At 45.1% G+C, this 25,840-nt stretch overlaps 1 protein-coding gene across 1 annotated transcript; it reads right to left on the bottom strand.

Annotated features, from left to right (window-relative positions):
• Positions 1–209: 209 nt before the first annotated feature.
• On the bottom strand, positions 210–25,833 carry NUP188 (nucleoporin 188). The gene is made up of 44 exons (XM_069986081.1): positions 25,729–25,833; positions 23,455–23,509; positions 22,761–22,834; positions 22,450–22,534; positions 22,285–22,365; positions 22,154–22,198; positions 20,092–20,184; positions 19,570–19,692; positions 18,381–18,592; positions 17,760–17,871; positions 17,475–17,675; positions 17,288–17,377; positions 16,965–17,030; positions 16,733–16,852; positions 16,521–16,647; positions 16,009–16,164; positions 15,801–15,927; positions 15,634–15,721; positions 15,477–15,547; positions 15,258–15,369; positions 15,061–15,181; positions 14,587–14,653; positions 14,354–14,479; positions 14,141–14,274; positions 13,948–14,054; positions 13,076–13,279; positions 12,603–12,772; positions 12,449–12,518; positions 12,303–12,370; positions 11,416–11,608; positions 10,626–10,703; positions 10,396–10,481; positions 9,173–9,318; positions 7,775–7,956; positions 7,393–7,593; positions 6,999–7,091; positions 3,204–3,368; positions 2,994–3,131; positions 2,838–2,912; positions 2,551–2,754; positions 2,331–2,462; positions 1,441–1,514; positions 850–979; positions 210–759 (listed from the first exon to the last, which is right to left on the bottom strand). Exons 1-44 carry the CDS (start codon positions 25,755–25,757, stop codon positions 583–585), a joined length of 5,208 nt encoding a protein of 1,735 aa, XP_069842182.1. The 5' UTR covers positions 25,758–25,833; the 3' UTR covers positions 210–582.
• Positions 25,834–25,840: the final 7 nt, after the last annotated feature.

Below are 25,840 nucleotides of genomic sequence, written 5' to 3'. Positions count from 1 at the left end.
TCTGCACGCTCACTGGAAGATAATTATTTCTAATGTATATCAGGACAGCTTCCTGTTTTCTAACCACTCCACCCATCATCCGCTGCATTGATTTGATTCCTGAGTGTTATTTATTGCTTGTCTGCATTTTCCTGTCTGTGTTTGATTAGATATTAATAAATTCTCTCATTCCTGCATGGTGGTGGACAGGACTGCTCTGTACACACGGCTCTGGAAATGTCGTCTTTTACTGTCAGTATAAATACAATGTCAAAAATACAAGAAAATCATAAAGTAACAGTACAAAAAGGAAAGTGGAACACACACACACAGGCAAATGAAATCGAGCGCTGCATGCGTGCTAACCGAGTCACGGCATCAATAGGGGCTACATCGCCTGTGCCTCAACGGATGGAGATGGGGCGGCATGACCGGCCTGTTCTCACAATGATCCCTGGTTTTCTTCATTACTGGCAATGGCTGATATTATACAGTTGCTTCGTGGAGGTCGTGTACCTTTATTATGGTCCATGACCTCTGATGGTGGTTACTATGTACACATCTTCACCAAGTCCCCACCTGCTAGTAAAGTTCAGAGTAATCCTATCTTTGTACGTGCCTTATAAAGGCCTGGACCAGCTGGATTATGGGCTCCTGGGCCTCAGGGGCGGCCTTTGCAGAAATTCCAGCTTTGGGTTGAGGTGAGGGCAGGACACCTGCGGCGGGAGAAGACGGGACCCCTCGCCGGGTGTAGCGATTCAGACTGGAGAGAAGGGTGCTCTGAAGAAAGACACAAGAAGCGGATCATTATCGGATTGTATATGTCAGGTGACGGATACACCATGGGCATCCATTGTGGGGGGTTCTTACCAGTTCAGATCCCAGTTCCTGCTTCATGCGCTGCTTATCCCGGGGGTGCACTGTGGGGTCCCGCAGGTAGCGCACCGCTTGCGAGATGGACAGGTAAAAAGAATTCTCGATGATGAATAGCAGCAGAGGCCTGTGAAACACAACATCAGCACATACTAAAACTCTACACTCCAATCCTGCTATGGAGGTCACTGATGGCCTCTTTCCATGTCACTCAGTATAGGTGTGCAGTCATTTGAGAGTCTCACTTCTTTTTTGTTAAATTGAGTTGCCTAGGCTTAGAAAAACATGGCGGCTTTCTTCTAGTAACAGCACCACTCTTGTCCTCAGTTTTAATGTAGTCCTGCAGCTCAGTTCCATGAAGTAAATGGAGCCAGGCTGTAATACCATACCCAACCTGAGGAAAGCGGCGCTGCTGTGTTGTGCAGGGAAACTGTTGTTTTTTCTAAACCTGGATAACCCCTTTAAGAATACATACTCTCTTTCCAGACACAACTATTAGGAGCTGACCGGTTTGTGTATTGAGAAGCACTCATTGATCACCACTGGGGGGGGGGGGGGAAGGCACACACTTATTTTTGTGACACTTACTTGAGGGTCTTGATATCCTCTGAGGGACTTGAGGGAGCAGCAGATGGGAATGGAGGATCTTTCTTCTTATCCATCTGTAAGTGCAAAGATAACAAAACGCTCAATCGCAGAAATAATCTGGCTTTACCTCTCTAGTGGTGATGAGGAAGCGCTCAAGGCTGAACTGAGGTTGCTGCCTTCCTTGTACGATCACTACAAGAACACCACAGCTATAACCAGAAATGTAAAGGTGCCCATGCACCTTCAATAGCCATTCTTCCCAATTCCCCAGTATGTGTCCATGTTTTTTCTAGGGAAGTTAACAACAGGGAAAAAGGTGTCTGGCAGCGGCTCATCTCTAGCAAAACAAATAGACCAATTGTTGACAATCTCTCTATCCCTCCATAAGGAAAGAGTGGAAAAGCCATCAGGTTCAGTTGATTCTCTCTGTTAAAGAATCCTTAAAGGGGGTTCTGTAGGATCAGAAACACAGCTATTTTTTTTCCAAAACAGCACCACAACCATTGTTATCAGGCTGTGTGTGGTATTACAATTCTGTTCCATTCACATCAGTGTAAGCTGCAAAACCCCACATCCAACCCGAGGACAAGAGTGGTGCTGTTTCAGGAAGAAAGCGGACATGTTTTTCTAATTCTGGATATCCCCTTTAAGAATTAAGACTTTATTAGGTTAGCCAGTTAAAAGGATTTGTTTCTTTCCTCTCTTGTCCGTGACATACCAGACACAGTCAATACGCAAGTGTGGACAGTCCCTTTTATCTAGTCTAGAACAAGCCAGTCACCATCAAAACCTTGGGCATGTTAGGTTTTCTTATAGTTTGCAGGTCAATACGCAGCATTGTTCTTGAAGCCTTTGGTCCTTTAAGAGTAGCCAATGTTTAGGTCCCTTACCTCTCCAAGCATATTGAGCATCACATTTACAGTCGCCAGGAAAGTGCCAAATGATGGTGCAACATCTGCATCAAATGCTGGAGTGCTGAAGTTCAGGGCCAGGAGCAGCTGATACTGTGCGAGGTCCAGAGGCTGGGAGACAGAAAACACCACACCATGTTATTTCCCTAGGGCCAACTATGATGCTTATATTGAGAACTGTACAATTTCAATTACAGACCTGAAGTATCTGGCAGAGATCTGGCGTGAAAGCTCTCAATGCGGCCAGTGTCTTACTAAGGATCTTTAGCAGACTGTGCTGGACAGAGCGCAGTGCTCTCAGTTCTAAGGCCTCACTTTCTGGTTTTGTCTGCTTGGATGGGGTCTGGGGAGTGCGATGACCACGGGAGGCTGAACCCGATGTCAAAGCTTCTCCACTTTTTAACTGAGGATTAGAGAGAATTGCAGAAAGATGGTCACAGATCGCACCCTTTTGTACGGTTATCGGGGGAGGGTGCGGGCACTCACCTGTAAGTAATGTTGCAGCATCTTGCGGCTGTACAGCAGAGAGGTGCAGGATTGGCACAAGTAACATAAACTGACCTGTGTGAATTGATGGGGTGTTAAATTACTATATACCCAGCTTTTTGTCTTAAGTACTGCGTATGATGTCCCAGAGCTTACCTGAATATCCTTCATTAACTGCGGCAGGTGGAAATGCCACTCTTTGGTGAAGTTGGAGAGTTGCAGCAAGAAGCCGACAGTGTGATCTGCCTCTTCTAGACAGGATAAACTCTGCACTGTGCGGACAGCGCTCAGACACTGGGGATACATAGACAGCGTTCACTACACACCATCTACACATGAGGTCACCTCTGAGGTCACAGTTCTTACCTGTAATATCCTATCCTGGTGAACACCTACAAAGTCTAAGGCGTCTGTGAGGAAATTATATCTTAGCGTTTTTAGCAGCCTTTCCATGAGAGACACAGTCAGTCGGTAGACCCCCGGCCACGAGGGAGCATCAACAGCTTTACGGGATGAGAGTGGAGGCTGTGCCTGTGATGGATACATTAGTAGGTTGATAGGCTAAGTAAATTGATTTTTCTTTTAAAAACATCATTGCTTAAAGGGGTATTGTTATACTAAGTACTTATGGCGTATCCACAGGGTGTACTGTATGGGCCCTATTCCACCGGACGATTATCGTTCGCATAATCGTTAACGATTAACGATCTCAAAAGACCGCTATTGTGAAAGACCTGAAAACGTTCACTCATTTCCATGGAACGATAATCGTTACTTATGATCGTATATGCGATCGTTTTTTCTTCGCTATTGCGTTCGTATCTACTGCGAACGACCGAACGATGTCTTATTCAATGCGAACGATTTGCGAACGAGCAACGATAAAAATAGGTCCAGGTCTTATAAAGCGATCGTTCGGTCGTTAATAGTTAACTGCATTTCAACCGAACGATTATCGTTTAGATTCGAACGATTTAACGATAATCTGAACGATAATCATCTGGTGGAATAGGGCCCTAAGTGTAGATCTCTCACCTACTGGGAGAACAGAGGTTCCATGATCCTCATTGACAGATTCATAGATTAACCCCTAGACGACCCTGGACGTAGGGTTACGTCATGGAAGTCTGTCCCCAGACGACCCATGACGTAACCTTACGTCATGGGTGTTATTCCCGCTATGAAGCGCGCTCCGGAGCGGAGCGCGCTTCATAGCAGGTGGGGGCCGGCTGCAATCAGCAGCCGGGACCTCACCGGTAATGACACGCTGCAGCGATCGCGCTGCCGCGTGTCATTAACCCCTTAAACGCCGCGATCGCAGCGTTTAAGTGTAAGTGACAGGGGGAGTCCCCTGTCACTTACCGATCGGGACCCCCGCAGTGTGACTGCGGGGGTCCCGATCGTTGAAACGGACTGCTGGAGGTCTCTTACCTGCCTCCATGCGGTCCGATCGGCGCTCTGCTACACTGAGCCTGCACAGGCAGGCTCAATGAGCAGAGCGCCGATAACACTGATCAATGCTATGCCTATGGCATAGCATTCATCAGTGTATAAATCAAAGTACTGTATGTAGAAGTCCCCCAAAGGGACTTCAAAAGTGTAAAAAAAAAAAAGTTCAAAACACTATTACACTACCCCAAAGCCCCTCCCCCAATAAAAGTCTAAATCACCCCCCTTTCCCATTATATAAATAAAACATATAAAAATGAATAAATAGATAAACATATAATATACCGTAGCGTGCGTAATTGTCCGATCTATTAAAATATAACAAGCGTCATTGCGACCGGTAAACGGCGTACACGAAAAGAGGGGAAAAAGTGCGCAGATTACCGATTTTATGTTACATTATATATTAAAAAAAATCAATAAAAAGTGATCAAAACGTCCGATCTTCACAAATATGGTATTAATAAAAACTAGAGATCATGGCGGAAAAAATGACAACCCATACAGCCCCATAGGTGAAAAAATAAAACCGTTATAAGCGTCACAATAGGCCCATTTTATTAATATTTAATTGCCAAAAAAAAGGATTTCATAAAAAAATATATATATAACATTAGAGAATCTGTGTAACCTGCATATGGTTGTGTTCAGACTGACCTATAGAATAATGGTATCATGTCGCTGTTACCATATAGTGCATTACGTAGACACAGGAACCCCCCAAACCTTACCATATTGCATTCTTTCTTACGATTTCACCTATTTATATCTTCATAAATAATATATTTGGAATTCCATCATACATGTTATGGTAAAATGAATGACGCCATTACACAGTACAACTATTCCTGTAAAAAACAAGCACTTACATGGCTTTTAGATAGAAAACTGAGAGTGCTAGAGCTCTTAGAAGGGGAGGAGGGAAAAACGAAAGCACTAAGATCAAAATTTGCGCGGTCCACTGGGTCATTTTGGGCCTGGTCCTCAAAGGGTTAAAGGAGAAGTCCGGCCAAAATTAATTTTTGATATGTTGTTACTTATGAAAAGTTATACAAATTTCTAATGTACATTAATTATGGGAAATGCACATATAGAGCTATTTCCCTTAATGTAGTAGATCAGGAAGTGTTAGAAATATCTCTGAAGAAGTGACGTCACGACCCAGGGTGTAATTCCTATGGAGTGTCCAGCAGGGGGTGCTCTCTATATAGAAGTCTATGGGACTTTATTGTTTCTATGGGTTTCTATGTAATGTAATGTAATGTAATGTAGTGTACAGTGCTTTATTGAATGAATACATCTATGGAATACTTTGGGGAGCAAGTGTCCTTGCTCCCCAAAGTATTGCATAAATGTATTCATTCAATACATTCAATACACAGTAAGCCCGCCGATCTGCCGCATTTCCGCCGAATTTCCGCCGCATTCCCGCCGATCCGCCGCATTCCCGCCGATCCGGACCATATACATTGAACTACAGCTCCCATCATCTGCTTCTAGTATGAACAGGTGATGGGAGCTGTAGCTGGGTAATGGATATGACATGCCGCCGGGCGCAGGGGGGAGCCGCTCAGTACACAGGAGCGCTCCCCCCTCCTCCTCCTCCTTCCGGGATAACTTCCGCCTATACCAATGCTGACTCCCTGCCTGGCCGCCGCTCTCCGCTCACATATACCGGCTCCCGGCATCAGCGCGGACACCAGGATGCATCGGGAGCCGGTATGTATGGGGGGAGAGTGGAGAGCGGCGGCCAGGCAGGGAGTCAGCATTGGTATAGGCGGAAGTTATCCCGGAAGGAGGAGGAGGAGGGGGGAGCGCTCCTGTGTACTGAGCGGCTCCCCCCTGCGCCCGGCGGCATGTCATATCCATTACCCAACTACAGCTCCCATCACCTGTTCATACTAGAAGCAGATGATGGGAGCTGTAGTTCAATGTATATGGTCCGGATCGGCGGGAATGCGGCGGATCAGCGTGTGGCGGATCGGCGGGAATGCGGCGGATCGGCGGGCTTACTGTGTATTGAATGTATTGAATGAATACATTTATGCAATACTTTGGGGAGCAAGGACACTTGCTCCCCAAAGTATTCCATAGATGTATTCATTCAATAAAGCACTGTACACTACATTACATTACATTACATAGAAACCCATAGAAACAATAAAGTCCCATAGACTTCTATATAGAGAGCGCCCCCTGCTGGACACTCCATAGGAATTACACCCTGGGTCGTGACGTCACTTCTTCAGAGATATTTCTAACACTTCCTGATCTACTAAATTAAGGGAAATAGCTCTATATGTGCATTTCCCATAATTAATGTACATTAGAAATTTGTATAACTTTTCATAAGTAACAACATATCAAAAATTAATTTTGGCCGGACTTCTCCTTTAAGATTAAAAATAGATGGTTGCACTTATGTGCTGCTCTTTCCATTGACGTCTATGGGAATTACAGGAAGAGCAGAGAGATCACATGTGGGCAAGATCCACTGCTGTCTGCGTCCACTTCACCATTCACAGGTAGATTTGTAGGGCCCAACTAACTAAATGCCCATTAAATAGGCACTGTCACTTTAAAAACCTTTGGTAGGTCTTAGAGACATGACAAACATTTTGATCTGTCAGAGTCTGGGTGTTTAGATCCTCACAAATTTTAAGAATTACAGGCAAAGGCACCACAAGACTGATAGACATATGCATCTCTTACCGTGCTCACACCATTGGTGCTTAGCTGGTACACACTCAGCAGAGGTAGACACATACTCTGGGTGATGCCAGCACCTGCTATGGCTGCCGCACCCTGTAAATAACAATGAAGAACAGTCAATATGAATCGTAATGTAGCTGTCCTTCCACTCTGACAGAAGACACAGGACCCCTTTCTCCAGATCACAGGGGGTCCTAATGGTCAGATCGCCCACAATAGGGAATAAGTTGTAATGGTGGGGCAATCTTTTTAGATGTTTATAAGTAATTATGAAGCAGGAATTTCAGCCCCCACCAGACATAGGTAGAGATAGCTGCATGACATAAGGGGGCACATGCCAGTCTATGCCCAGGTAGGTTACTGGAGGTATAATCCAGGGCACAAATAAACTCACCTGGTGTGTTTTAGCCAATGTGAACAACAGATGGAAAGAAGCTTCACAGAAATGGAGGTTCTGCTTGCCCCTGAGGCTGATCTCCAGGGCGCTGAAAAGCATCGGCAACACAGGCAGCTGTCTGATGACCTGCAGCCACTGGTCTCCATCCTCATCGGCCTGGCACAGCTCTTTGGCCAGATGTAATGCCAGCACACAAACCTGTACATGGACAAATGTGGTTTATAACCAGAATAGGGAAATTCTATGTGTAACATAAGGACATTGCGCATGGTAACACACTGGGGTCAAAGAGGTAACCTGCTTATACCCATCCATAAGCCTGGCAGGGAGACAGCACCATCAGTGCCTCTCAGCAATAGTCAATGGTTGTGCCTCTCACCGTATCACGTTGGTCTTTATGCCTCGCTCTGGGCATATCATCAGTCTCCATGCTGTCCTTGTCCTCCGCTCCATCCCCAGTTGTCAGTCCATGGCGTGTCTCATCTATAAGGGACATCACCTCATCCTGTAGATTCTCACATACACTGAGGACCAGCTGCTGGTACTGAGGAATACTGCTGGCTGCAGAGAGAAGACATTTCCTGAACCTTACAAACTGCAAGACGTGATGGAATAAAAAGTGCTCCACAAACAGCGCCACTCTGTGGGTCTGGTACTGCAGTACAGTGCATTTACCTTAAAGTGTCACTGCCGTTTTTTTTATTTTTTTTTATTTTTGCAAAAATCAATAGTCCAGGCGATTTTAAGAAACTTTGTAATTGGGTTTATTAGGTAAATCTGCCATTATCTACATTCAAAAAGACTTTCCCCAGTTCCCCCCTCCCTCTTCTCTCTCTCATCCACTGCTCATTATCAGGAAATGACGTCTTTCTGCATCAGACGTGCCCTGTCTGTTCTTTGGAGAGGGGAGGGGGAGGAGGGAGATTAGTCGGCAGCAGAGAGCAGAAAGCAAAGGATTACACAGTGGGACCTGTGTGAAAGCCGGTATTCAGAGGTCAGTGCTGAGTGTCAGAGGAGATAGCCCAGTTATGTAGCAGTACATTAACTCTTTGTTGTCCTGTTTTGGGGCCTCATCTCCCTCTACCCCTCCCCTCTCCATAGAGGGAGAGCTTCAAACTGCTTTCTCATGATAAAAATGCATTTTTCGGCTGATAACCCAATTAGAAAATTTCCTAAAATGGCCTGTACTTTTGATTTCTGCAAAAAATAAACGACAGGTACACTTTAAGTAGGGTATCTGCCATCTGCCATTATTGAGACCTGCCAATAGTCACATATCTTATCCTTTGCTGCCATCATACAGGGATAGTAGGTGACCTGATATATCTACCGTACACGTCAAAACTGACACACTCGTAAATATTTAAGCAAGTGAGCAGGCGTAAATCATGATAAATCTGGCGCTGGAGGAGGCCTCAACTCCTCCCCTGCCCACCTATCAGGCAAGCGGGGTTACAGCTGGCATATGACAGGAAGAAGGAAAGAATCAGTTCCTTCTCCCTGGGGTAAGCTAATAAATCTACTCCATAGTGTATAGGAGGCAGCACAGAGCATAGTCTGCATCCATACTGCAACTGAGCATAGAAAAAGCAGACAGAGAGTTTGGAGTTTGGTGGTAACCAGAGGGAAGAATGGCATAAGCTAGTGATAGAATGGCCTAATGTAGTCCTGCTCCTCATATACATACACAAGACAGCGCATCCTGAAAAGTTCCCTGAAATGACGATTACACTTTAAGTATTGCCTTTAAGTATTGATGTCCTTTTATTCTTTTTACCTTTCATCTGCTTCATCTCTAAGACGCAGATCAGGGCGGAGAAGACTCGTGCTTTGGCCTTCTCCATTTGCTGTTTATCGGCCTGGAGGACGCCCTCTAGGATTCTTGCCAGAGACTTGAGGATGTTCTCAGGTGAGTTGAGCTCACTGCCAGAAACACAAAATGCTATCAACGTAAGTGCAACAAATGGGGCACAGCTATCCAGAGTCTGGGAATCTCCGCAACGGGAAATATGACAGAACATGGACCTTCTGTCACCTGCTCCTTGTCCATCAGGATAATGACCTATTTAAGGACTAAATGCCACTGCGTCCAACTAAATAGCCTGCACTAAAGGTTATTTATACCAGCATCACTGCCCTAGGGTACGAGAGGTGGTCTTGGCTAATGTCCTCTCTCTTACTGTGGTGGTCTAGGGCAATGGAATAGTCCATATTCAGTTTCTGGGTGATATAGGGTAATGCCCCCTATAGGTAACTTGTAGGTTAAACTTTTATTCCCGGGTGGTTTAGGAAAAAAACACCTTACTCTGTGGTGGCAGTCCTTTAGGGTTAAAGGGGTTATCCAGCGCTACAAAAACATGGCCACTTTTGCACCTTGCCACTTTTTTTCTCCAGATTGGGTGGGGTTTATAACTCAGTTCCATTGAAGTAAATGGAGATTAACTGCAAACTGAAATGGAGACAAGAGTGGGGCAAAAGTGGCCATGTTTTTGTAGTGCTGGCTTTAACACATCATCCTCTAGCAGCTTAGTGTTAGGGTGGTATTACACGAAGCGATTATCGTTCGAATAATCGTTCAATCGGTCGTATTTGAACGATTATCTTTAAGTGTAATAGTAGACAACGATTAAACGACGAACGATTGGTCGTTGGTCGTTTAATAGGTTTTGGATCTATTTTTATCGTTTGTCTTTTACACATCGTTCGCACATCGTTCGTTTGAATAAGATGTCGTTAGCCGTTCCCTGTTCATTCGCAAATTGAAAGGGGAGTGTTCTTGAATTTTGTTGCTCCAATATAACCGATAATCTTTCCGTGTAGTAAAACGAACGATTATTAGGCAACCGCTATTGCGATCGTTGGAGATCGTTTATCGTTAATCGTTAATTGAAAAAAATCGCTTCGTGTAATACCACCCTTACACTCCTTTCTGCTGGACTTTAAGTGTCTTATAGTTCGTAAAATATGGTAATAAATCAGAATTATAAAGGACAGACTTACTTCTTCCAGCGTCGCAGTAAAATCATCATCAAAGTACAGAGCATGAAGCCGAGCTGCAGACAAGAGGCCGAGCCAGGGACCTGGAACTACAGAGATTTGTCTTACTTCCAGCCAGATCAATGCTGTATATAAAGTGTATGTAACCAGCTTTGGCCTACAATACCTCTTACCTGTTATAGCGTATTTCGTTACAACAGGGAAGGGCTAATATCTGGCAGAAAGATAGTTACCAAGATTTCTGTTCCCGATAAGATGTCCTGGAATAGCGCCTGCTTTACTTTCACGTCATTCAGGTGCATCACATCTGCCTGTTGGGGGAAATGGTGAAAAAACAAGAAGATACAGTCACAGCATAAAACATACAGGTCTGTGTTATCTATGGAAGGTTAAGGGGAAGGAAACATCCCTGATATCCTATAGGAGAAATTCTACAAATGATAGCCCATACCCCATAATGTCCTATATTGTGTCATTGTACAATGGTGAAACCCCCACCATTGGCTAAATGTAGTAACTAATAGCACTCAGCTAAGCGCTTCTCTCCCCCTTATTGCAGGAAATGGGCCCATAGACTTTCTATAGTGTCTCCTGCAGCAAAGAAATTAACCAGGAGCAAAGCACTTCGATAAGCATTTATCCTGACTTGTTCCAGTGATCGGGTCTAAGCATCTGGATAGGAGGTTGTCCTACAATTACAAGTTATCCCCCATCATAAGAACAGGGGACAGCTATCTGATCATGGGTGTTCCAACTGCTGGGACCTTCCATGTCAGAATGGAGCAGCAGGACATGTGCGTCACTGCTCCATTCTCTATGGGAGCCATGGAGATGGCGGAACACTGTACTCTGCCATCTCAGGCAAATCCCATAGAGACAGAATGGAGGAGTGATGCACATACAGTCACTCCATTCTAATAGGACCTTTGTTCTTGATATAGCAGAATCTCCCGCCCGAAATAGTTGTCCCTTTTCCTAGTATTTGGTGACCGACTCGGAAGAAAATGACGTCTCTATACATACATAATGTGTGGAAATGATGAGCAGTACACGCCAGGCTGACAGCAGCATCTGGTACTCAGTCAGTGAACTGCAGCTGCCTTCTGTCTCCGCCACCCGCTGCACCAGGGACTGCATGTAATTTGACCAGTAGGTGAAGCGTCCGTCCTTGGAGAACTTCTCTAAGATGCTCTTCAGAGATTTGTCCAGTGACCCACTGCACAAGGAGGAGGAACTTGGTATGAACAAGGAACACTCAACAAGGCGGTCAGTGTATTGGAGTAAATCACACAGGACCTCTCAGCATTCCTGGACACGTCCGATGGAGGAGTTACTTTCTCTGAGAGCATATTTCCATCCTCTGTTATTCCTCCTGGAAATCTATTCTAGGAGGAATAATCCAATCCTCTTGTCAATGAATGTTCCTACACGTCTGATTCTCTATAGGGCGGTGTGAGGACAAACATAATTGACAAATTGAATGGTAACACCCACTTGTCAATTTAATCTTAAGTTTCCAGGAGCAGTAAGAGGAATGGCAAAGAAAACAAGCTTCAGAATTACTATCTTTTGTTTAGTCCGAGCAGGATTGTTATATATAGTAACGTGGCCTGCTCCCCTGTCGCTGCTAGTTTCCTTAGAGCCCGGTCTCCACCACAGTCCTCTTCTACACTACTTACACTTTAGAGGTATCCATGCATAACACAGAACTAAGCACAGCAGGTTAATGGGACCAGTAAAGAGCCAGTTGCTATGTGCTATAGGCCAGGTAAGTATACCACTTTGATAGGTTTCCTGCAGACCAGGCCACATATTATAAAAGGTTTATTGCCAGACAATTATTTAAGTATTCACGTGCCAGGAGAGCGGACAGGTCCTCTTAGATTTTGCACAACACCAAGTCTACATACTGAACCGCGTAGTAGATCTCCAGGCAGATAATCCTCATGATGAAAGCGCAGGTCTCCAGCACGCTGAGCTGTAAAAGCATGGCAGATCTGTAAGTCGGGGGGCACATGGCATCACTATAAATAACACAGTGTTATAACGGACTCACATCTGAAGATTCTGAGGGGGGCACAAGTGTCCCAAACAGAGGAGCAGTCAGGTTCTCCCAGAAATTAGGCCTAGAGGAGAAAAATGAAAACTCTCAGTGACTATTATCTTATTTACACCACTGCAGCCATGTGATAAGTAACTGTACCACTCACTTGGTTCTTAGCACGGTCATCGCACTGTCACGACGATCCTGCCATAAGGCATGTAGGAATGCGATGGCGGAGCGGTGTAGCTGAGGCGTGCACCAAAACCGATCAGATTGCTGGAGGTCTATTAAGTCTAGGACGACCTGCAGACAGCTCCACTGGCCCAGGCTATACTCCTGAGTGACAAAGAGTCAGGAAAATGTACATCAACAAAAGTTTGTCATGTCTGAGATGAATACTGCTTTTCAGTTTTTCTCCATTTATAAGATCTATTAGGTAGGTAATTTTCTGTGACCTGCATTCTGCTTTTTTTTCTTCTTCTTCTTAATACAGCACCACAGAAATCAATGGGGCCGTACTGAACCTCTAACCTTACACACAGACCTTTCCCCATGGATTTCATTGCAATCTACGATGACAAATCCAGACATATCCCATGCTCTATCACAGAGATGTTGTCCGCCGTATACAATCCTCACCTTTGTACCATTAGTATCCTTCACCTCCAAATTCAGGAAGAGTTCAATGAGCCCCGGCTGGGTCTCTACAGCAACAGTGAGGAATTCCAGAATCATGACTTTTATCTGCATGTCTTCTATGCTGCATTGCAGACGGTTGAGGAAGGCGTCCCGGATGGCAGCAGCGTCACTTCCCAGACAGGCATACACCGACATGGGGGCCACCTGAATGAACCGATCAATAAAGGTGCATCTCATAGCTGATTCACACATATTTTGAGACTATAAACCAACCTTTCTCATTGACCCTGGAGTCACGGGACTTCATTGTGTGTTACTAGAGATGAGCGAACCGGGTTCGGGTTCGAGTCGATCCGAACCCGAACGTTCGGTATTTGATTAGCTGGGGCTGCTGAACTTGGATAAAGCTCCAAGGTTGTCTGGAAAACAGCCAATGACTATATCCATGTTTTCCACATAGCCTTAGGGCTTTATTCAACTTCAGCAGCCACCGCTAATCAAATGCCGAAAGTTCGGAGTCGGATCGACTTGAGCATGCTCCAGGTTCGCTCATTTCTATGTGTTACTAACCCACACAATTAGTTTTTTGATAATGTTTTCAACCAATGACCGATCCTTATAAATAGCCTTCATTGTGTTTATTGGTGGGGGATGGGGCAGCACTTATCAGAGCTTGGAGACCCCTTCACTACAGTAGCACCTGACACAGCAGTCTCTGTATAAGTGCAGTACCAGACATGACCATTCTGCAGTCAAGGGGTGAGAAATGTTACCCTGTCAGTCTGATCTGTAGGGGTCCTGGAATTTAAACCCCCTGCGATCATACATAGTTCATTCTAAGAACAATCAATATATATAAATAAAATCCTTACTGTAGCCAGACGTTTGAGCAGTTGTATAGCCAGTCGTGGCAATGAAGCATCGTACTTATGGTAAATATATTTTGCCAGGACAGCAATGAGGTTGTTCCCGTGAGCGCCTGGTGATAGGAAAGACACAGTTAAGAGAACAATAATCCACCAATAACACCATCATCTGTACACACTGTGGAGAACTGGCACATACCATGCTGTGTCAGTGCTTGCTCCAGGGGGGACACTCCGCTAGATGGCGGCTTAAGCCGGATGACGTTATTAGTTATAGAAAATGCCAACTTAACCGTCTGAATCAGCATCTGGCCTTGTCCTTCTGTTCCGCTGCTGAAATGGGAAAAGAAGTAATTGGAACAAGAAAAGATGGATCCAAGTGCCATAAATAGTGAGCTATGTCTCCTCTCACCTCCCAGCCTGAGAGGCCATAACCACGTTTATGGTGTCCACGCCGATTCCCATGATGTTAATAACTGCCTGCCCAGCCTCGGTGTTCGTCAGACTGAAGATGCACAAGCTCTGCAGGTTTGGGGGGCTGTAGATGGCAAGTGGGAAAGACAAGTTTATGAGTATATGGATATTTACTTCATCACTATATGTAAATGATGAGACCAGAAAAAGACAGGACATGGTGCCATTTACCTGGTTTGTGGATCCACGTCTGGGCAGAGGTTAAGGATGGCATGTATCAGATTCAAGATCAGGTATCCTGAAAGAAGAGAACAGATTCAGAAATTACACAGTAAATCAATGGTACAATAGACAACTGCAATAAGACCATGCAGAAGATCAGAGGGTCTGAAGTAGTATCACACAGGTACCATATGTTGCCGATAAGTGAATATCAGCCCTACACACACACACACACCAGCAAGCGTGCCCCAAAACTCGCCAATCTTTTATGTATGGTATGGGCCAATAGATGTCTGTACAGCAAAACTGCATATAAACAGTGCCATATGTGTTTCTACAGTAAGGTGGACACATCCTCTATGAGGCTCATACATATACCCCATTAGTATATATGGAGACGGGCTAGATTACTGTGACAACCCCTTTACATATATCTAATAGAAAGATAATGGTAAAGACCAACATAGTGTGGAGACCGCATACCAAGGTTTTCCCTAACACCATGGGAGTTGTAACGCCACCGGTGGTAATTCGGAAGCATTTCACGTAACACAAATAGAATACAGGGCACCAGACCTTGACTTTGCATATTGCCGAGTTGACCCTGCAATGAGACAAAACATTAAAATCACATGCCTAAAAGACCAAAAAAGTCTCTCCACTGTTCCACAAACCAATACCTTTACTAATGTGGTAACAAGGCGGAGGAATGAGATGGTGACGCTATATTCCCCATGGGACTGCTCGATCCCCAGGAGGGTCCCGTATCCTCCAGCATTCATGTTTTCAGTACTATGTCAAAAAGTGGGAAGAAAACAGAAAAATTATAAATTGCAGCATTACAGTAAAACAAAGACAAACCAGGATAAAAACAGACCAGATAGGGTTAATAATGGTACCTGATAATGTGACCGGATGAGGAACTGGCAGCAAAGGGCAGAAACCCTGTGTGGTGCAAATCTGTCCAAACCTGCAATGAGATGAATCAAAGATGTCACCGAGGAGTTTATAACAAGGTTTCGGGGCTGTTGTTTTAGGGGCTTACACTTCCCCCACCTTTCCAGGCATTCGTGTCGCTAAAACAGTCAGGCAGTTCACACAGGACGCAATGAAATCCATCGGAGGGTTCAGGACAGTTGTCAACCTGGAAAGAGAGTGCAATGATTGGGGATGTCCAGGTATATACTCCTTAGTGCAGCTTCATCCCCCTCCCGACCTCCTACCTCTGAAGCAGCATGTATATTCGAGAGGTGATGGGCAGAAGATTGTCCGCGATAGACAGGTCTGTGGTAATAACTTTGTGCACAAGATCAATGATGGGCTTCACTCTGTGACAATGCAGTATAACGTCTGGAGGGAAGCAGAGAGAAGATGAATGGCTATAAGCCTCCAGCTATATGTTGCATCGACACAGGATGACGTGTTCCTCACCGGCTGTGGACACAACATGAAGAAGCATCTCAACCTCGCAGGTGAAGAGGGTCCAGCTGCTATACGAGTACTCCCACCGCACAAAGAATCCACGTTCATCAGATATCACCTGACCAATTGTCCCCTGAGGTATACGTAGATTGGTCTGGCCTAGTCCTACAAAACAAGTGACAGAGCGGGAAGACTAAAACTATGCCACCATATAAAGCAAATTAAAAAAAATACATCCACTGTATAAATAAAAATAAGTCTGCCTTTTGAATATTTTTTTTAATCTCCTGACCGTAACTGACTGCTTACAGCCACCACTAGGGGGAGCTACTGCATACAGATTTATCATGGAGTTAAAAAAAAGACCTTTATGAATCAATATGCTCCGAGTCCCCTTAGTGGCTGCTATAGGTGAGAGCTATATGAGGAGAAGCAAGGCTTTAAAGCTCTGTCAGAATATCAAATCTGGAAAATGTAAAGAGATTACATAAACATTCTAGATAAGTTTTCCAGGTTATTACCTAAAGCGTATAACAGTTTGGGGGTCTGTCTCCTCCACAGCGTCTCATCATCATGTGACATGACATCGTGAGGCTTGTGTCTATATTGCTCAGTGTAAAATACCATTTTATCCAGGAAGGTATAAGCCTAGGAGAGACCACAGAAGACAATGTGAACCACATACATAGGTCTTAAGAGTCTCAATACATAAGAAATGCGGCCCCCTTGTTACCTTCTTAGCTGTGGACTTGTTTGAGACAAGAGCAGTGAACATTTGGAGTAGAGGAGCCAGCTGATAGGGGAACATTGTACACACGCTGTCCAGCAAGATGCCGAGGCCTATGGTGGTATCCTGGAGGAGAACACGAATACAAGAAGGTGTTAGTTAAAGATCCTGCTAAAACTTTGGGGGCTCCCAACCAAGAAAAATGTACTGTGTGTGCTCATACATATTCTATACTCACTGTATTCCAGAAGAGATCGGAGAGGTTCGGAGCAGTCATCACTTGACAAGCTGTATCGATAATATCCTGAGAAAGTAATGGTCATACAATGAATCAATAATTATTAGTATATGTACAGCTCTATATTGGAGTGTAAGGCTCTGTGCATGTATCAGTTTGGTGTAATGTAAACCATAGTGGCATCTTACCCATAGACTCCCAGGCTAAAGAGACGTATACAGTGCAGTATATAGTTCTATATATTGTTGACTACGGCTGATAAAAGGGTGGATATGATATATGTAATGGATATAATATTGCCTGCATATGATCTTAAGTTTCACCTGTTGTTTGCCCAGAGTATGTTCCTCCATGGAAGTCAGGGCGAAGCACAGCAGGCTGTAGACGCAGAGACACGCGGTGCTGGTTGTACACTGGCATAATAAAAAGAGAAAATATGATCATGGCAGGGACACAGATTCTATATGGTGTCCGGGTTACCTATTTGAAGGATTTGAACAGGCTCCTTACATTATTCTCGCCACTACCCAGGGCTCGTAGCAGACTTGTCAGATACTTGAAGACATGGAGCTGGACGGCTATGCTGCCCATCTTCCGGACAGTTGTAGCTGCTTCGTCTGGGCTCAGAGTGTGCCGCAGCAGAGCCCAGGCCAGGAGGACAGGAGCGTGGTGAGGGATGTCTCCAAACGTTAACAAGATGTTGTCCATGTCCTGCGGAGTTGGGATCAATAGGACACGGTCAGACAAGGAACAACATACGGACAAAGCCTCCTTTATCCGCAATAGGGACTTCACCTTGCAGAACTGCTGCTCGTTGGTAAATGGGTGCTCAAGGTCATCCTTTAAAACATAGTCCTGTAGAGAGTCCATGTCGATTCCTTCCAAGAGTATCAGAACTTCAAAGTATCTGACATAAAAAATAAGAAATCCATAGACGCTCAAAAAGACGACCAATGATTGCAGATAACTGGTGATCTATCCTACAGCTGATCTATCCTGAGGATTGCTCATCAATATCAGTGAGGTGCTGCTACCCAGGGCCCCTGCTGATCGGCCATGGAGCCACCAGACACAGTTAGATCAGGAAGCAGATGGCTCCATACATTGTATAGTGGCCATGCTGTGCTACTGCAGCTCAGCTCTCATTCACTTTAATGGCAGCCACTACATATTGTACAGAGCTGTCTGCTCTGTCTCTATTCTTCATGTATGCCGGTGAAGACAAACAGCTGCTCAGAATGAGTGCCCAGCGGCAGCCCCCCACACATCTGATATTGATGAGCAATCCTGAGAATACGTCATCAGTAAATTTGCCCAGAAAACCCCTTTAAGCACAACACAAGGCATATGCTCTTTATTCGGTCCCATAATATAGATCATCATGGGAAAGACAGACGTGGGATGTCTACCACTCACCCGATTCTGTCTACTAAAGGATCTAAGCTTTGCTCGACCAAATGACGATTTTGTTGTCTACGTCCAAAACCTTGCTCTTTGAACAGCCTGGTGAGCGCCAGCAGGTTGGAGGGAGAGATAGCAAAGTAGGCATAATAGAGAAAGATGATCTCCAGCAGCATTGCCTGCTCTCGTAGACACTGCGCAAACCACCGCGACACCTGACGTTCAGTCTAAAAGCGAAACAAATCAGTGGAAATTAAACAGTCATGTGGTCATGGATATCAATGTAGCTTGAATATCAATTTCCCAATATACTTAGAAATTTGTGGATTACCAATCGGAATGCAGCATGAAGGGTTATTATGTCCATAACCTAAACTGTTGTTAGGTGATAGGGAACACAAAAGAAAGAAATTTTGCAAATGTACTGCATTAGCAAAATTGATTTATTTTTAAAGGGGTTGTTCACCAACTGGTGCCAGAAATTTGTAATTTACTTCTATTAAAAATATTGAGTCTTCTAGTACTTATCAGCCGCTGTACGTCCTACAGGAAGAGGTGGATTCTTTCCAGCCTGACACAGTGGTCTCTTCTGCCACCTCTGTCCAGGTCAAGAACTGTCCAGAGCAGCAGCAAATCCCTTATAGAAAACCTCTCCTGCTCTCCAGGCTGGAAAAAAAATCCACTTCCTGTAGGACATACAGCAGCTGATAAGTACTGCAAGACTTGAGATTTTTTTAAAAGAAGTAAATTACAAATCTCTGGCACTTTGTGGCACCGGTTTATCTGAATGAATTTTTGGGGGGTGAACTACCCCTTTAGGTTTGGCCCCTTGGTGTCTTTGTATAGTTGTCAACTCACTTACTTGGTTCCTGACCACCGCTCAGCTATGCCAGAGATGCCAGTCGGGTGATCAGGACCTCAGGGAGCAGTTAGTATAGTTCTACTCCCCTCCAGTGTCCCACTGCGGTCACACACACATGTCCAGGCACCGGCACCAAGAAGTAACCAGCCATGCAGTGGTGTCTAAGTGAGTAGTTGACAGATGTGAATAACTTAAGGAGCTGCTGCACAAGCAGCGTAGGTTCCAGCAACCTCCTAGGCCGCTGCTGCAGGTTATGAGGATGAACCTACACTTTGTGACAATATGGTGTGAGATGTCCGTCAATCATCTACAAGAAGGAAGCGGGTAAAGCCGCTGACATACCATGAGGTTTCCATGTGTTTCCCATGTCGGTGCTTCTTCTTTGCATAGATCTTCAAAGTGCTTGCGGTACTTCCCCATCAAGTCCTCCCGCTGCAGCATGTCCATGCAGTCATTAAATTCTTTCTATAGGTGACAACATATAACATCTTCAATGAAGATCTGCACTCAAGCAATCAGATACTACTTTACATTATAAGGTTTGTTTTGTGGTGTACATATATCTAAGGTAACAGTCCCTTTAATACCAATACAAAGCATGTCTCCCACACACTCGCACTACCACATCTAACAGGCACTGAGCTATACAGTGTTGTGTTCGGTATATTCCTCTACATGAATTGACTAGATCAGGGATGGGGAACCTTCGGCCCTCCAGCTGTTGCAAAACTACAATTCCCATCATGCCTGGACAGCCGAAGCTAAAGCTTCGGCTGTCCAGGCATGATAGGAATTGTAGTTTTGCAACAGCTGGAGGGCCAAAAGTTCCCCATCGCTGGACTAGATAATAATGCATCACTTTACCTTGTACGGATGCTTTTCATCCTGGAAGTAAGTCAGCAGGAGCAGGACACAGCGCAGCATACAAATCCTCTCTTCATAGTAATAGTCTGCTATCTGTAAGAGATGGAGGAGCGACCATTACACAAGACCATGAACCATACACACAGCTAAAATAGAGATCATAACTTGTCTAGAACAATGAGTGCAATAACAGGGAACCTGTATCAATGAGGAAGGGAACATGGGATTTTCTGCAGGAGTCTATACAGATTTCTGTAGTTGTATCTAGTACAGAGGGAGGGATAATCTTAGGTCTGGGATCATCCGGGCCATAAAGCGCCACTAAAACTGCTTTCATGCTACACATTAGAATAAGGCTGGGTTTACACTATGTTTTGGAATCCGTTTTTTTTTTTTTTTATTGTTGCAAAAAACTGATGAAAAACTGATGCAAGTGTGTGCACCTGTTTTGATCCGTTTTTCTATTAACTTCCATTATTAAAAAAAAAAAAAAAAGGATCAAAACTGAACCTTTTTTTTACGGACACAAAAATGAGGTCGACCACGTAATTGTGTCAATCCGTTTTGATCCGTTATTTTTTACAATGGAAGTCAAAGGAAAAACAGATTAAAACGGATGCACACACTTGCATCTGTTTTTTCTATGCGTTTTTCATCAGTTTTTTGCAAAAAACTGATTGCAAAAACATAGTGTGAACCCAGCCTAACCCATCAGAGGTGTATTCTCATAGCTTTCTACTTTTCTTAAGAAGCCCCTAAAGAATCAATGGGGCCCAGTGGCTTTACCCCAAACATTCAGCTTTTTATCCCCACTCTCTTGGGATAGGAAATAGATTTCCAAGTTGGGAATATTCTTGTTTTTATAAACAGCATGACATGCACTTAAAGGGGTAGTCCACCCAAAAAAATTTTCTTTCAAATCAACTGGTGCCATAAAGTGCCAGAGATTTGTAATTTACTTCTATTAAAAAATCTTAAGTCTTCCAGTACTTATTAGCTGCTGTGTGTCCAGCAGGAAGTGGTGTTTTCTTTCCTGTCTGACCCAGTGCTCTCTGTTGCCTCCTCTGTCCATGTCAGGAACTGTCCAAAGCAGGAGCAAATCCCCATAGAAAACCTCTCCTGCTCTCCAGACTGGAAATAATACAACTTCCTGTTGGGCATACAGCAGCTGATAAGTACTGGAAGGCTTGAGATTTTTTAATAGAAGTAAATTACAAATCTCTGGCACTTCATGGTAGCAGTTGATATGAAAGAAAAAATTTTTTGGTGGACTACCCCTTTAAAGGGATATTCAGCAAAAAATTAACTTTTAATATGTTGCATGGTGAGAACATAAACAGGCTACCCTTACCTTTCCACGTGCCCCTGGTTTCCTCCTGCGTCATCTTAAGGTCACGGCTGAGCAATTCTACCTCCACTTCCGAGACTCATCTGGCAGTGATACCCCGCGGTGCTGTCCTGTGATATAGGTCAGTGATTGGCTAAGAGGGCTGTCACTGCCAAATGAGTCTGCCTCGAAAGTGGATGCAGGATTGTTCACCCAGAATACAAAGATGACGCAGGAGGACACGGGGGGCAGTGCAGAAATGTAAGGAAAGCCTGTTTGTTATGTTCTCACCAAGAGCAGCAACATATTTAAAGTTAAATTTTAAGCGGAATGTCGCTAAGCAACTGGGCTGCCATATTTTCAATGTGCAGACACTGCCATGGACCCTGCAAGGAAGAGAGAATCCATTTTCACTTCTTTGTAGTCACTGAGTGGTGTGCCTGGAATAAGGGTCCCAGCAGTCATGTGATGATCAGGATACTGGTCCCATCTGCATCACTGGTCCCATTAGGTCACAGGCCCACTTAGGAGCCTGTTTTGCAGATTCCACAAATGCCAACACAGTACTGCAGCATGTAGAGCAACTGTATCTAGGAAAATGGGGTCTGCCGGGGGCCGGTCACGTCAGGCTATGCTGTTATCTTTGCTACTATGTGTCTATGATGGAGCACAAAAACAAAAATAACAGCGTAAATGGACTATGTTGGCCAACCTGACTTTATGAATGATACAAACCTTTAGCAATAATGCCTGACTCTGCCTCTCGTCTTGTGGCACCAGCTGAGGAATAAACAGAGAGAAGGGAGAGCTGTAAGATCAGGGTGTACGGCCATGTACCATGTCAGAGAGCAGGGCTGAGGCCTGACCTTTATGGAGTCTTGTGTCCCCCTGTAGTCGTCCTGGAGATAGCACTGTAGCAGCTGCACGCTCTGCTCCTCGTCCAGGCCCTGCCAATGAGAACACAGCCATACAGGTCATAGGTGTCCGCGTATACACCAGCCACTCTCTCCTACATAGTAAAGTTGTCTCACCAGGAATTTGCTTATTCTCTGCCCCAGTTCTTTCAGGGCAGGAGGCAAATTCTTCCTGGCCTTCATCTTTTCTGCAGAGCTTGTACTACAAGGAGGAAGGAGCAGGTTAGCAGTGATGGAGAACAGCAAGCGGAGCTACTGCTAACACATAAGCATATTGCAGCTCAGTTCCATTGAAGTGAATGGGGCTGAATTGCAATACCACACAAAACCTGAGGACAGGGGTGGCGCTGTTTTTACAAGAAAGTAGCGGTGTTTTTTCTAATCCTGGATAACTTTAATACGACTATGAGAGCTGCATATGACTATACCTGGGCGGCTTGTAGAAGGACAGTCCCTGGAGGAATCTTTCTCCGTATCGGTCCAGCTCTGCCTTGATTTGAATCTGTAAAGTGAATGATAGTAATGTGGGTGGAATGGAGGAGTTTGTTTCACAGCAGCACAGACTATTTAAAGGGGTTATCCAACAAAAATCTTTTTCTTTCAAATCAACTGGTTTCAGAAAGTTATGTAAATTTGTTATTTACTTCTATTTAAACATCTCATGTACTCCCATACTTATCAGCTGCTGTATGTCCTGCAGTAAATAGTGTTTTCTTTACGGTCTAACATAGTGCTCTCTGCTGCCACTTCTGTCCAAGACAGGAACTGTCCAGAGCAGGAGGGGTTTTCTATGGGGATTTGCTACTGCTCTGGACAGGTGGCAGCAGAGAGCACTGTATCAGACTGGAGAGAATATACCATTCCCCGCAGGACATGCAGCAGCTGATAAGTATGGGAAGACTGAAGATTTTTAAATAGAATTAAATGACAAATCTATATAACTTTCTGAAAGCAGTTGACTTGAAAGAAAATGGAGTTCCCCTTTAAGAAGGCAGACTTGTTCTGTTAGGAGGGAAAGCTATGTGAGTACAGAGGTGTTTACTAAGGAGCAGGGAAGTGACGTGAGGCTGGGGATAAGAGACAGTGGAGCAGTAACGTCAGACGTGACCGGAGGATACTTACGGGATCTCTCATAGCAGAGCGGCCAAGCAGAATGGTCCACAGCTCCCGGCTGCTTCTGCAAGAGAAAAAGTACATAGAGGTTGTATTTGGGTTTATAGCAGGACAGTATGTATGATACACTACATGGAGAACAGTTAGTCCTATTACCCTAAGTGTATAACATCTGCCCCCAACGGGGCAGTCACCTTTATAGAAGCACTGTCATGGGAGAAATCTTTGACATGTCAGACCGCGACCGATCAGGAAAAGCCGCACTCAGCGCATTCCTCTCCCGGCTCTATGTCATGTGACGGCACGGCTCTATAATGTAAGTCTATGGGACACGTCTCTTCACAGTGACACAGAGCAGCAGCCCGGTCCTCTCCTGATCGGTCTTGGTCATTTAAATTTTTTTTTGCAGAAATCAATAGTACAGGTGATTTTAAGAAACTTTGTGATTGGGTTATTTAGCTGAAAAATGCATTTTTATCATGAAAAAGCAGTTTGAAGCTCTCCCCCCTGTCTTCATTGTTGTCTATGGAGAGGGGAGGGGTGGAGGGAGATGAGGCACCAAACAGGACAACAAAGAGTTAATTTACAGCTACATCACCTGGTATCTCCTCTGAGGTCAGCACTGACCTCTCTGACCTCTGAATACCGGCTTTCAAACAGGTCGCGCTGTGTAATCCTTTGTTCTCTGCTGCCGACTAATCTCCCTCCTCCCCCCTCCCCTCTCCATAGAACAGACAGGGCCCCACTGATGTAAAAGAGTCGAGATTTCCTGATAATGAGCAGTGGATAAGAAAGAGGAGAGGGGGGGCTGGGAAAAGTCTTTTAAATGCAGATAATGGCATATTTGCCTAAAACCCAATTACAACGTTTCTTAAAATCCCCTGTACTATTGATTTCTGCAAAAAAAAAAAAAAAATGACAGTGACACTTTAAACTCTGACCTTCAAAAACGTCTGACATTTCTCTCGGACCTGTCAGAAGTTTTCTCTGGTGACACTTTCATTTTAAAAGGAACCAAACCCCTCCCTGATGGAGTGTGACCTGGTCTCAGTGCCGTATAGCTGAAGGGCACGGATCTCCCATGCTGTGCCCAGCAGTCTGCGGCGGGGTGACAATTTAAGAAAAAACAAACCACTTTACTGCTTGGTCCCAGCTCCTGGTAATTAGTCATGAAGGCGGAGCCACAGCGCAGTGTAGTCACGCTGCCTCCACCCTCTTCCAAGTCACTTGATTGGCTGAGCGAAATCGCTCAGGCTGCCAGTCATGTGTGAGCGGCTGGCAGGAGGGCGGAGGCAGCGTGACTACATGTCACTGTGGCTCCGCCCCCTTGACTAATTACGAGGAGTCGGGATAGAGCACAGCTGGACTACAGCTCCCAGCATACGCTGTAGGTGGCTACGGGCACTGACAGCAGCAGTCTATGGGGGGAGCAGTATATATAACTATAGTATACAGTATATATACACTATGGGGGGGAGCAGTATATATAACTATAGTATACAGTATATATACACTATGGGGGAGATTTATCAAACATGGTGTAAAGTGAAACTGGCCCAGTTGCCCCTAGCAACCAATCAGATTCCACCAAAGAGTCTGTGAGGAATGAAAGGTGGAATCTGATTGGTTGCTAGGGGCAACTGAGCCAGTTTTACTTTACACCATGTTTGATAAATCTCCCCCATTGTGTATATGTGTATCTCTCTCTCTCTCTCTCTATCTATATATATGTGATGACCAGTAATCAGACACCTTTAAACCGCCCTTAAAGGGATTATTAAACTTTCCGCACAGTCCCTGCCCCAGGGATCTGAGCATGCTGGGAGTTGTAGTCACCTCTAAGTTTCATTGCTGACAGTAGACTGAGTATTTACAAGGACATATACACCCTCCATTACCATGCTGGGAGTTGTGGTGGGCAGGGGGGCTAACTGATGGGAGTCGTAGTACACTGCTCAGAGCTCTCCTGTGGTCACGTGGTGCTCCAGCGCACTGGCCGCCGCGGGGCATGCTGGGAGTTGTAGTTACAGGGAGGCAGCTGTAAGGGACAGCACACGCTGGGGGTTGTGAATGGATGTGGATGAGTATCCAGCGTCTGCTGGGAGTTGTAGTCTGCCGCAGCCCCTGAGGAGAGTTGCTGTAACCGTCAGGACACAGCTGACACTTCATACATCACTCTCTCCCGCCCTTTCCCATTTAAACCTAAGTCGCTGCTGTCAGCCACCCCCAGCTTCCGGTGTCCTCCTCCCGCACAGCCGGCCTCCGCCATCCCGGACCCTTTACCTCTCGTCCAGGCCCCCGGCAGCCGCCATCTTCACTTCCCCCCCCGCCGCACACGTGACAAGCCCCGACCGCGGTCCGCGCGTCACGTGACCACCCCACTCTAACTACAGAG

Source organism: Dendropsophus ebraccatus, chromosome 10, assembly GCF_027789765.1.
Source record: "Dendropsophus ebraccatus isolate aDenEbr1 chromosome 10, aDenEbr1.pat, whole genome shotgun sequence".
Lineage (NCBI taxonomy): Eukaryota > Metazoa > Chordata > Amphibia > Anura > Hylidae > Dendropsophus > Dendropsophus ebraccatus.
Note: the sequence above shows the minus strand (reverse complement) of the source record. Positions and strands in the feature narration are given on the sequence as shown.

Coding starts and splice junctions, on each gene's coding strand:
- NUP188 (XM_069986081.1), bottom strand. CDS start 25,757: ATGGCGGCTGCCGGGGGCCTGGACGAGAG. Junction 15,928..16,008: donor TCATGTTGTGTCCACAGCCG/GTGAGGAACACG, acceptor GCTTCCCTCCAG/ACGTTATACTGCATTGTCAC. Junction 2,463..2,550: donor ATCTCTGCCAGATACTTCAG/GTCTGTAATTGA, acceptor TCTGTCTCCCAG/CCTCTGGACCTCGCACAGTA.